Raw genomic sequence first — 13,911 nt, 5'->3', positions numbered from 1 at the left:
TGGTCTGACATTACTGAGATAGATCGCTTTAAAGGATGGATTGCCATGAAATTTTGTACAAACATTTGTGTCACCCAGTGGTTGAACTTGTAATAGATGACTTTTCACCAAAATGTTCAGTTTTATCCCCATTCTATATATCAAAATGAAATTGAAATGTGCTTTTTATGCATCTATTATCTATATCATCATAGTTTGATTTTTTTTAATTAGTTCTGTCACATGATTTAGTACACTGGCCCAGTATAATCCAGACTGACGCAAACTAAATGTTAAAGCAAAAAAACAAAAACAAAAAAACAATGGAGAGATTAATTGTTTTGCATTTAATTAAACAACTATTAAAAAAAATTTATGATTTTTTTGCTTCATGGTTAAATAGTAACATGGGAATCTGGTCGCTTTATTGCTGTTTCCATCAATTGTTTATCTTTCTTTCATTCTTATGGAGAAAAGCACCAAATGGATACCAAATCTCCTGAATGAAAAAGAGGAGCTCCCATGTGCATATCACAACCACTGTAATTTCATAATCTGAGCTGATCTAATGGGCGCTGATTTGATATGTCAAAGGCCACTTTTCATTAGCTCAAAAAGAGACAGTTATTATTATTTTGGAAAATAATGATTGAAATTCTAGATTTAATCTTTTTATTTTGCTCACAATAAAATGAAAACCAAATAAAATTGGGTAGTTTGAAATGGTGTTGAAGTCAAATGAAGATGATAACGCTGCCTCAATAAAACTGTGTCATGGTGTTTCTGACCTGTTTCATCGCAATGCATCTAAAAGGCGTAGCTATGAAAAACTGATGTTAATCACACTCGTAATATGAGACAACAACCAAAACGTGGCACGGACAAATTTATTACGTATGTCTGATGGTCCAGTGGTCCCAGATTAGGACTTGATTTAAGTTTAAAGACCCAGCTTTAAAATTATTTCCAAAGAAAGTTCAATGTGTGACAGTGAAAACTCCACAGGCCTGTTTCCTGCTGTTTCCTGACTGCCGAAAGTGTGATCTGCCTCAGCATTTAAACCTGAGGCACATCTGCTCTGCTCCACACTGGCTTCAAATGGAGCTGGCTGAAGAAAAATGTAAAGAAGCTCTGCACATGAAAAAAAACACCCCTTAATTATTCCAACATATGCGTTTCCTGCTTTTTGACCATTTCCAATTGAACTTTGAGATATATTTGAATGAAATGTACTTGACAACATGAACATGATTTTATACTCCTGATGTCTCCTGTTGTCTGTCACCCAGCAACAACCTCAGTTTATTAGTCATGAGGCTCCATAGGGCCAGAATGAGAAGAGGGGTGAGCTCTAGATGATACAAGGCCAGAATACAGTTTTCATGTACCATACATGTTGTTTCATCTGCACTGAAAGTGACAGAAAATACAAAACCCTTGAAATTAATTAAGCCTGAGATCTGTTGCGTTACACCGTTTGAATGCAAATTCCCGTGCTGTACAAGGCCATCACATGAAACACAAACAAAACAAAAAAATAGGACTACAACTAGTAAATGTGTTAGTACCAGGTTCTGTATATGCCTATAAAAACCCTAATGTGGCTCATTTTCTGTTGCAGCAACCTCAGAGTGAGGATCAGTGGTGGAATGTAACTAAGTACACAAATTTAAGGTACTTGTACTTTACAGTAGTACTGCAATTTCATGCTGCATTATACCTCTACTCCACTGGATTTCAGAGGGCAATGTTGTTCTTTTTAATCCACAACACTGCAGTCTCGGATTTTACATACAAAATATTTGATCAACTTGTAAAATGTAATGCACTGTTATGGATTCACACACCAAGCTGTACATAAAGTAGTTCAAATGAGCTTTTCCTCAATGAAATACGACGATAAAATGCTACTTACACACGCGTATCAGTAATAATAATCCAGTGATATATTACACAATAGAATATTACCCACCAGGATAATTCTTCTGCATTATAAATAATTCTTCTTGTGTATATTAACAACACTTGAGTAATAGTTTTAATGCAGGAGATCAACTTGTAATTGAGCATTCTCACAGTGTGGCATTGCTACTTGAGAAAAGGATCAAAATACTACCACCACTGGTGATCATGTGATAGAGATTAATGAAAAATAGTAACAAGAAGGGATGAAATACATTTACTATGCATGAAAAGTAGCTGAATCTCTGACCCAGGAACACCTTTAACATTCACATATCAAACATGAACAGGTGGCTCCAACAGGAAGAGAACCAACCACCCAGCACAGGCCTGTTCAGCAGTGAGAGCAGCAGCAGCAGCAGCAGCAGCAGCAGCAGCAGCTCCGTTCATGCTCCTGAATATGTTCTGGGTTTCTGTTCCTTTGTGCCTTAAAAATAACACCATCGCCTTATCAATAATTTCAGACATAATGCTCCTTTTCTTGGAACTTCAGGTGAAGTCAAGCTGTCAGTCAAACAGAGAGTGCACACATTGTTTGTAATTGAATTTTGGCACCACAGTATTCATTTCTGTGTCTGCTCTCTGCCTCCATTATTGTAACCGGATCATCTAGAAACTGCAAAATAGTGGTTGGATTATAAGGCATACATCATACAAACCCAACTTTATCTTTAAAGGTAAAAAAGAATGCTTCCACTAAATCACCAAAACTGCAATTAAGTTGGCGTTTAAAGTCCTTCATGAGCTCCATAACCTGAGCAGCGATGACAGATGCTTGTACAAAGCAGAAGCTACATATCCATAATGAAGCTTTATTTTACATTAGTCTAAAATATATGACATCTTCACACATTTAAATTAAATTTCCCTCTCCTTAAGGCTAATACAAAGCCTGAGGACTATTCGCTGCACCGAGGCAGTGATAACTCATTTTAAAAGTAATGGCTTGTCAAAAATGGGGCAGAGGGCTGTTGAACAGGGGAGAAAACAAATTAAATAAAAACGGATTGTTGCTTAACCTTAAGCAAACCATGTTAGAATCCATTAAAATACTGCATGAATCTGTGCTTTTTTTTTTAGGTTAAAGAATGCTTTGATCTCTGGGAACAATTTCAGAGGCGATAGATATAGCAGTAATGTGATTGCTTCTGTCATCGTGATTCAACAGATTACATATCTAATCGGTTTGTGAATATAATTTACACTGATTACAGGCCAGTGGTGCTTCCTGCTTGTTGAATCTGGGCCGTTTGACAGTTTAGATCGTCCACAGACGGACAGATGGATGGACAAAAAGACAGCAAGAGTGGGAGGGAAACCACCAACCACCTGGTTTAATCCGTGGTGGAAAAACATCTGATCCTGCTGTACTGATGGCTCAGATTTTTTTTTTCCCCGCAACGGCGTGAATAAGTGCATAGCATGTGGGCACGAACATGAGCATGAGCATGGAGATGCACAGCTGTATTTCTCACACACATTTTGACGGGAAAGAGACTGTAGTGAAATGCAAAGCTGTGCAGAATATATGAGACACAATTGCAAAGGAAGTAGGACTATATATAATGAAATTAAAGTGACTCAGTTGCTGTAATATCCCTGGGGTATATAGCTAGTTGTTTTATGGGGGGAGATAAGAGGATTTTGTCAGGTTGAGATGCCGACTAATGCTATTGTTCCTACTGGGAGCATAAAACAGCAAAGAAGCTTTTCACACATCTTTTCTTCTTTTGTAGTGCTGTTACTGTAGATATCATTTCAAAGTACAAGGTGGAAAAAATTATAATATTGCAGCATTGGACATCTTATGCAGGACACACTTTTTTTTTCCCTCCATACAAATACTGTGGGTGAGAACCCACCCACAAAACGCTCTTAACAAAAAATGCAAAAACAAACACGCAGTTTTACATTTTGAATGAAGTCACAAAATGTAGATGGTTTGAAAATATCATTCGAGGATTCTTGTCCTTTCTCACCCCGTCTCCGCCTTTTCTCTTGCAAACACTCACTTATGCACTTTCACATGTGCTTCAACAGGCCTCTAAGTCACTATAAATGGTCACTAAGGGTGGGTTTTGTTCAAAGCAACCATGAAATTAAGTTAGAGAGATGGTTAGTTACCTTTTCTTTCTTCCCCTCCACTGACCTCTATTCCACTGTTTCATCTTGTCTTCTGTTTACTGATTTTTTTCACCTGCCTTCACTTCTTCACTGCCTCCGTCACCTCTTCACTTGTTAACCCCCTCAAGCTAATACTACTCCCAAGGATGCAACTTGTTATTTCATGCCAGTCAAATCACTGCGTCATCTACACCGCACACACTCTTATCCCCACTTTCTCCTGGACAAGAGAAAAAAAGAAAGAAAGAAACAAGCTCTAACACCGTTTCAAATGGCACATTGCTGAAAAGCATGGCTCATATAATCTAATACCAAGTCGAGTCTTAAACTTGAACCCGAGTCGCACTCTCATGCGGAAGTGAGGCAGAGCAGCTCCACTTCGGAGCAGCCATGATTTGCATTCAATCTTCAAAAGAAGCGTATGTGTTATTACCTGTCACAATACAACCTAACCTCAATCTGCCAGCAGCCAGGGTGTTTTTTAAAAAATCACACACTAAACACCCCCCCCCCCTTCTTACCTTTTTTTTGGTGTGTGTGTGTATGTGTGTTTGGAGAGAATGACGGCTACTGTGGGCCACCAAGCACATCAGTTAGCAGTGAAGGTTCCTCACCCGTCCTCCACCTCTGCTTTTTACTGTCCTAACACCAGTTTGTCACTAAATCAAGTGATGTTCCTCTGCTAATGAGACTTGTTTTACACTTTCCTGTCAAACCTCAACAGGAATTAACAGTATCAAGTATTTTTGCCCACAACTGAAGACACAGAGAGGGTTTTTTGATGAAAATCTATGAGAGTAAAATGATCCATAACAGAAGAGGAGGAGGAAAGGGAGAAAAGGAGGAGGAAGGAGGAGGACAATGGAGGAGTCAGAGGTGAGGAAGAGGGAGGAGAGGAGGATCATGGGGAAAGTCGTGTTTTTATTCTCTTACATTTCTTGCTGAGGCCAAAGGCATGCTGGGTACAGATGGTGTGTATCTGCTGGGACGGGCAGCCTTCTATTGTATTCTCTTCTATTGTACTCTATTCCATTCTGCTATGTTTGGATGTTTGTACATAATAACTGCATTAATGCTGTCAGTGTAAAGCAATCAGGAAAGCACTCTAATATAATGCGCAAACAGCCAAAGACGAGTGCGCGCACATATGCACGCACGCACGCACGCACGCATTTAAGCACACATAATCAGCAGCTGCAGCAGCATCAGAGCCAAACTAGGCGTACAAACTCTTTGCCACAGCGATGCTGCGATAATAAAACAAGCCACGGGCGTGTTTAACTTCTGAAGAAAAATTAGAGGAAGTTGCTGGGAGCGCAAATAGATAAATAGATAAGAGGGGCTGCTTAACTGGGAGTAAAGGGGAAACGCTCAGACAGCAGAAATGTGCGCGTTTGGAGATCGGGCAGGAGTCGCACACCCGTTTATTCAAACTAAGAAAACAAAATTAAACCTCATTGATTCGCACATTGCGGTTTGATTGTCCTCTAATGAGGTGGTGTGGGGACGTAAAAACTTTAAATCAAGTTCCAGGGAACAAAGATTTTATGGAGATCCCGCAAATACAGTTGAAATAAGGCGCAATTAAAACTAATGCTGCGTTTGATTTCGATGAAAATCTTTATGTGACCCGATAAAAAAAACGTCATTGTACTTATCATTTCTTCCGCTGAGTGATTTCTAGGAAACTGACCCTCTGAGACGGAGAAGGCAGGTGTTTCTCTCCAAACGCAGCACCAGCCACGTCTCTGTGGCTGGATATATAAAATAGGCTATTTTTAGTTTGTTTTTCCCCCCTTCTTCTCGGGGTGGCAATAAACTCACCTTCTGTAGGATCCACTGGCAGAGGAGAACTAAGGTCCAACCGAGAACCTGCATGTCACCTTCCTTATAGCGGACCACCCCGAAAAACTACACGTCTCCCCGGCTGAACATATAAAGACGCACCGCGGAATCCAAGCAATCCCAACAGGCAGGCGACCAGCAAAAAAGTATTAGGAGAGCAGAAAAACAAGCGTAAAGTTGTGTGTTAGTTCAGTCAGTGTCACGGTGGTTTCTGCAGGCAAACTTTGAGAGGTGGCTTCAGTTTGTCTGGTCCGCCTCATGTGGCACATCCATGGTGTCTGCCCCCGCTCATGCTGGACGTTTGCTCGAAGTTTACGCGGAGACGAAGTCAGTTTGGAGGGCGGAAGAAAAGAGGGGGTTTCAGTGAGGATCATCAGCGCTTCTTGTGTTTTGGGATACTGACTGCTTGATTTAGAGAGATGAGATCTCTCTCTCTCTCTCTCTCTCTCTCTCCCTCCCTCCCTCCCTCTCTTTCAGGCTCTGTCCTTGCGCGCGTCACGGCGCGAAGCAGCGCTCGTTTACTGGCAACCACACTGACCACAACTGCACGCACGACATTTTATCTTGTCACTGATGAGATAATGAGATGACTGTAATCTCTCCAAATGACTTAATCAGAGAGGATGCGAAGAATTCTGTTTTAGACTCCTTAAAGTTCGAGTGGTGTCACAAAAGAAAGCGATTGGCTTAAAACATGACTTTTACAAGCTGACTTACTCTTATTGTATCCATCCATCGTTTCTCACTTATTGTTAGAGAGTCAGAAAACTTAGTAGCAATTATTTTGACAACTGATCATTTTGAAGCTAGAACATAAGATCTAGCTTGACAAATGTGACGATTTACGACATTTCTTTGTCATAGTAGTAGTCTGTATCGTAGTAAATTTACTATTTGGGTTTTTTATTCCTGATGACTGGACAAAAAAAGCAATTTGAATCAGCAGATTTATCAATAATGAAAATAATGGCCATTAGTTGCAGCCCTATTTCTGCCACCTCTCATTTGACGTTTCATTATGAAATCTGCTTCAGTCTGTGTAATTTGGAATTGAAAATAAATCAAGTCAACAAGAGATGTGGTTTTATATCTTACACACAAGAGAAAACCAACTAAACAGTAGATAGATAGATAGATAGATACACACACAAGTGTTTTGAAATGTTGACGCCATTACAAACTACCTCCTGAACTGGAATAAGGACACCATAGATACCAGTGTTAGACTCAATAGTATGTTTAGGCTTCACACCAACTACAGTAATATGTGACTCTAATATACCTCAGCAAATGGAAAACAAACATTATCTTACACAAAACATGAACCATGACTGCTTCATTTAAGTGACTGTGTGTGATGGAGGCCAACAGCACAATCTGGCCAGACTATAAATTCCCAGAAAAACAATTTTGAAATATTAATGTTGCATGGATATATTGGGGCAGTGTGGCTCCACATCTCTCCCTGATGGCCGGTCCCAGCTGCTGCCTGCCTGATTGTGGACCTTTAAAATAAACTGATCTGGGATGCACAGCGTTTGCTCGCCTATGTTGCGAGTTTGTCTGTATGGAGATCAGTGTGTCAGTCTGCAGGGTTGTTAGCGTGACTGTCTGTGTATTATTATATAATGGTGACAATCAGTCAGACGTATCTGACTGGGTGACTGGCGGGTGTCTCTTCTGTATGAGTGTAATATCTGTCTCGACTTTCTGTCTGTGTGTGATGAAGTGAGTTCCTTCTGGAAAAATGTCTGCCTGAATGACTATTATATGCTTTGTTTCTCCCACTGTCCCTTTGCTACCTGTCTGTCTTCATGTTTTTCTTATGTTCTTGTATCTGTGGCTTTTCTGAGCATTTACAGCATGTATTCAGTACACCAACTTTTACCACTTCTCACTGTCTGTCTCTCAGAAGAACTACACTATTTGACCCAGAGATGCTCGTTTGCAGATCACACACACGCACTGCAGGATCTTCTTCTTCAAATATCAGATAGCTCACCTGTCGCACGTCCTCCTGCTTGTATCCTCACATTGACAAAACCAGTTACTGGGACAGCTGGCCTAAGTGGGCATCATCTTGACGGGCTCAGAGGTGGCGTAGTTGGGCTGGCCTGTCCTGTGAGACCCTGCCACAGATGGAGTGGAGTGTCTGTGTAAAATGAGCTGCTTTGTGCATATGTGTGACTCTAAATATTGTATTTTAGCAATCTGTTATCGCTGTTTGAAATGCAGGCTTTTTGCAGTCTGTCTGTGTCTCTCATCACTGTGAGAATGACACAGCACTGCCTCCCTGCGAGGATAAGAGTCACTGCAGGCAGAGGCAGCACCAGGAATCCTAAGCACTAATAGTGCATAGCTCAGGAATGGGAACAGACAATTATAGTATGAAATACATTAAGTCTGCAGTAGACTGGATGATCAACATGCAGAGCCAAAAAGAGGCAGTGAGATGGTTATTTCTAATAACATACATGTCAAAGCAACATTTAAAACATGCAACAGTCTCGCTGAAAGTACTGCTTGGCCAAGACATGAGATACCGAGAAAGTTTTAACTCTAAAACCTGAACCAGGGTCAGTCAATGTCAACTCTACAGGACGTGACACTTAAAATGTTCTACTATACTATAATGAAATGTCACATTTCCATTTTCCATAGGACAGTAGGAATTCAGAGTAGTGTATAACAGGGAGAAAATCTGATATAAATGATATTTATACTGTATATGCTACTAATTAACAACAAAAAATGCTTTGATAGAAACAAAATATGACCCAAATTATGCTTAAAGATTTAAATAAACATAGATAAATAAAGAAGAGACCACTCCAGGGTGTACCCCTCCTCTCGCCCAATGTCAGCTGGGATTGACTCCAGCCGCCCCATGACCCTTAAGGATAAGCAGCATAGCCAATGAATGGATGGATAGCTGTTTTTATACTTGTGTTTAGGAACTCGCAGCACTTTGTCAGGATTAGGCAAAGATCGTATTTTTGACTTGAGGCATGACGTGTTTACTGCATTAGTATCGAATACAGTGAGACCATGATCGTTCCCTAAACGTAACTTAAGCTATTTGAACCGAACCACATGTGAGACAAACCCCAGATACGGTTTCAAAGTACTCCCAGCATCCACCTGGACCACCTGCATACAACTTGGCTGTAGTACAAAACTGCAGCACTTTTGTTCACACCAGAAACAGTTGCCTCTAAACACAATTTATGTAGACATGACACCTAAAATGTATTAGTAATTTAAAAGGAGTAAACTTGGAATTAGCTTAATACAATGTCAATGCCAGTAAAACTAACACCACTTAACATTTCCTCAACTATAAAGAAAAGTGCTTAATTGCGGCCATCAGAGCAAGTTCCTCTTCAGGTTTCTGTCAGTCTTAACAGCCGCTGTAATTCAGTGCGTTACACCCATTGCTTCATCTTCCATCGACCATGAAACCTTGTCTATCAAACACAGCAGGTCTCAAAGAATGTGACCATTTCCCATTTCCATCACTGCCCTCCATTCAATCTACTGTCTGTGATTTGTATGGCCACAGTACTCTCTGTCCCCCTGTTTCCCCTAATTCTTTTTCCCACTGCCGGAGAGAGGTTGCTGGTGTGAGTGCAATTTCTGATCCACATTGGAAGTGGCAGGTGAATTTCGCCCAGCTGCTCCCCTCCTCTGTTCCACTTAGCAGCAACGCTCCTGTTCCGAGTCACTCGGTCGTCGCATGGTTATAGTAAATGAATGAGCATGCTCTAAGCAAGAGCCTAGTGCATCCACTTTCACAAATATCATCCTCACATTATTATTCCTCTTTTTCCTCCCCAAATGTCAGGAGAAAGTTTTATCATCTCCAAAACTGCATACTTCAAATCTGCTCCTGTTTATCATCTTCTTGTTTGCAAACTATTTAGAAATATGCACCATTATAGATGATAAATTACAGTCAATACTAGGTGCAGGTATAAATTTATGCATATCTTACCATTAACCACCCTTAAAACACACGCCATTTATAGCCTTTGATGGATTAAGAGAAAAAAACAGGTGGAGGTAGAGGAGGAGGTGGAAAAGAATGGTAAGTGAGGAAGACAAAAATGTGATGGAGGAGCAACAAAGCAGCAGGGGAAACAAGAGAATCAGCAAATGAGGAAAAGTAGAAATTAGACGAGCAGGACCAATAGGAGGTGGTGGCACAGGAAGAGAGAGTGGAGAGGAGGGAGATACAGGGGAGGGAGGAAGACAAGGAAGTGAAAAAGGGAAGTGGTTCTGGGGATTCAAAGCATACATGATCACAGTGATTCCTATTCCACCTAGCATCACTGCAACACTTATTCTTTCAAGTGTCTCTGTGAGACTTTTTAATACAGTTTAATTTACGATTCAGGGTCAGTGCCAGTGGTGGTAATACACCTGACACTGTTTAGTGACTACAAAGAAGAATAAGTTCAGCACTCACATCAAGTTCACATCACTGGATACAACAATAACATACTGAATAACTATCTATGAGCTAATCTATCTATAAACTACTATCTATAAATTAATAAGACAAACACATGGATGAATAACTCCCTCACACATATAGATCAATGTCCGGAGTGACTGAACTGATCAGGGATCTGATGAACACACCAGCTTCTTGTATGATTGTATGTGTTTTCATATACACATACAACCATACAGGAAGCTGGTGTGTTCATCAGATCAGGGGACAAACACTATAGGGATTATTTTCACAGACACCTTACCAATGTAGTTAGACTTAAAGAGTACAATGATCCATAACAGAGGAGGAGGAGGAAAGGGAGAAAAGGAGGAGGAAGGAGGAGGACAATGGAGGAGTCAGAGGTGAAGAAGAGGGAGGAGAGGAGGATCATGGGGAAAGTCATGTTTTTATTCTCTTACATTTCTTAAAGATTATGTTTCTTTTCTTTTTAACATCTGACCAGAATGCATCTCATTCATCCTAACGCTGTTTGACCAGCTGCTTTTTAGGGATGGGTCATGATTTTCGAATCTTCGTTAAATTAGAAAAAATTGGATAGTTTAAAACAAACTGGCCGATAATAAAAAAAAACAATGTAGTGAAGTGTGAAGAAGTTACGCCCGTTGCATCTTAGTGGTGGTGTGGTGTGTGTGTGTGTTTGTCTACGTGCGCGGACACATGCTCATGTGTGGGGGGTGAACTAATCTCCAAATAGTTCACTGTGACTATCGAATGGTATTTTTGCTTGAAATGCACATCCCTACTGCATGTAAGTCCATCTTGAACGCTTCTTGATTGTGTTCAAGCTTAAGCGGAGTTACATTGAGGAAACTTCTGTCAACTTGTCTCCTCACTCAACAATCAGCGTGTTCATTTTATTTCCCTGACTGTGACAATCATGGGGAGGAAATGGTTTGCCGTGGAAATGGCTTTGCTAAATGTGTGTTACTGAAAAGGAGACAATTTCCCCACCGGAATCATAAACTTGTGGGTCAAAAGACAATCAGCCCAAGCTGATTCAAAGCTCTTGTGGTCTCCAAGTGGTATCTCTGTAGCCACTGACGTGCAGTTACATTTTTGAGGAGGCATGCATCAGCTACAGGGCAGCCTGACAGGTCGACTCGGAACGCTGCTTATTTCAGTGCATCAACACTATCTCGGTAAAACATACTCACACATGCCAAAAAACCCTTCTGTCTGTGGAAGTATGTGCTTGCTAACGTGTTAAACCGCAAACAGTCAGCAGTAGGCACGCTCCAATAATGAAGCAGAATTAGATTGCAGAGCTGGAAAACACTCACATTTGCCATCATTAGTCTCCAGAATTAAGTCCCTTATCTTCTCAATAAGATAAAACATTCATTGAGGATGATTATGAGTAAGCATGCCTTAAAAGGACAAAGGACATAGGAAAAGTATAATTCGCTATGCGCTTGATATTTTATGAAAAGCTGGAATTTTTTTATGCTAAAAACAGAAGATGGTACAGTAAATGCAAACATGAGAGCAAAACGAGTGTGAGGAAAAAAGTAGAAACACAATTACACAACTCACACACACACACACACACACACCGCGGATGCACACCTGCTAACACATACATTGAGAAGCCGATCCTGGGGTGTCTACCTCGGAGGTTAAGGAACACAATGACAGGAGGTCACCTGGCAGTAATGGAGCCTTTTGTGTGTGGAAATAGTCATTTCCCTGTGTAGTCTCGTGGTATCACAGCAGTGATATGAAACCCTGTCATTTTGTTTTCCTTTCTATCGATTTTAGAAAGGAGAACGTGTGGAAAGGAGAGAGGGTGAGAGAGGCAGAGGAGAGGAGCATGAGCGGCATGCCTGTTGCGGGCGTGTTGCGGACTATGCCATTGTCATTCAAATGTTTTATAGCAGGAAGGGAATTTGAGAGGAGAATGGGAGATGAGCGTTAATGGGGAGCAAAGGGAGAAGTGGTATAATTGGATTTGATTACGTCTGTCTGTCAGAACAGGACAGGACATAATATGCAGCTGGAATTATTTTGACAGTGTCACAATGTGGATGACTGTTTGTGACGTTGGCTCGAAGCGAAGAATGAGAATTGTCTCCAGTGAGATTTGTTGACTCGCTGTCAGCGTGGCTCTGGGGATGGCAGTGTCCATCTGTTGGTCAGTCTGTCCAACTCTTTGGTCCAGACACAAAAATCTCAACAACTATTAATTAGACTCAGTGAATATTTGTGTACATGTTCATGGTGCCCAGAGGATGAGCCTGGCTGTACAACTTGGGTGATCCCCTGATTTTTCCTCTAGTGCCGCCATCGGGGTGACATTTGAGCTTTTGAGTACCGTCAGCTAGGGAAAGATTATCATGGAATTGGTACAAACGTCATTTTCACAGCAAAAAATTGCACTGCCATCTGTCATGATCTGAGACAGGATTTTACAACTCTGGAAAATGATCACAGCGGCAATAATCACCGTGAGGATCGCAAGTATTTTATTGGCCATCACAGCACCTTGCTGGATGACATTGTGTTGCGGTCCCAGTTGCGGTTGCCCAGTTCATCTTTTTTTTACAGGACGACCCTGTGTTGTTTTTCAGCAGACTGCCCTTTCACAGATGAATGAGAGGGCTGCGTTATTCTTCATGCAGAGATGAAGCTGGTCTGAGCAATGTCCTTAGTTTTGTTACATTTGAGTTACTAAGAAGCGCTTGTACATTACCTTTTCAAAGTCTTTGAAGAACGTTGCTGTGATTTACGACCGTTTTCCTCTGGCAGGTAGAGAAATTAGTTTTTTGAATTTAACTTATTTACCACTGATATCATCAGACTTTATACAGTATACAAGGCCTCAGGATGGCCATGAATAATGAAGACTGATCCATGGACTACAGATAAGGTTTGGAAACAAGCTTGAAACTGGTCGATTCCAGCCTGGAGGCATGGGCGGATGCTTCTAATGTTGAAAGACCCTAAACACTTTGTGACCTCAGTTCACATCGCTGATGCGTCCACATGCATCACATGATGCACAACATCAAACTCACCTGACAACGTGCACATAATCCACCAAGTCACATTGAGGCTACAGACAAAACATCTAAAATGAATTCATATAAAAATCACTTTGATCAGACATACATCAGATTCTCCTATCGGACTCTCCCACACACACATATTTCTGTTTCTACAGAGCCCACATTTGATTGGAACTGTTTCAGGTGCATGTTGTACTTCTGCCAAATATACACAATGACTCTATGAATGTCTGGTGCTACAGGACCCTTACAACGAATCGCTTTCCTTCTTCCACACTTCACACACACATAGACATAAATATGCATATGCAAACTGTGATTTGGAACAAGAGGCCACCTCCTCTCCTCTTGTCTTTTGACAAGTTTCACTAATCAAAACAAAAGACATATTATAGTGTGTGAGATTCCTGTGGGGAGTCTGCAATTTCCAAGTGACAATCATGTGTCAATCTGACGCTGCCGTTATTTACGTTCTGC

The 13,911-nt window shown here is 40.9% G+C and overlaps 1 protein-coding gene across 1 annotated transcript in view; it reads right to left on the bottom strand.

The window, feature by feature from the left end:
• Nucleotides 1–5,943, bottom strand: part of LOC139217603 (neurexophilin-2) — a 37,792-nt gene extending 31,849 nt beyond the window's left edge. Inside the window, exon 1 of the mRNA XM_070848974.1 lies at nt 5,890–5,943. Coding sequence (XP_070705075.1) covers nt 5,890–5,943 — 54 coding nt within the window. The remainder of the gene's footprint in view (nt 1–5,889) is intronic.
• Nucleotides 5,944–13,911: the final 7,968 nt, after the last annotated feature.

The sequence above is a fragment of the Pempheris klunzingeri genome, chromosome 2 (genome assembly GCF_042242105.1).
Source record: "Pempheris klunzingeri isolate RE-2024b chromosome 2, fPemKlu1.hap1, whole genome shotgun sequence".
Classification (NCBI taxonomy): domain Eukaryota; kingdom Metazoa; phylum Chordata; class Actinopteri; order Acropomatiformes; family Pempheridae; genus Pempheris; species Pempheris klunzingeri.
This window is presented reverse-complemented; position numbering and strand designations above follow the sequence as displayed.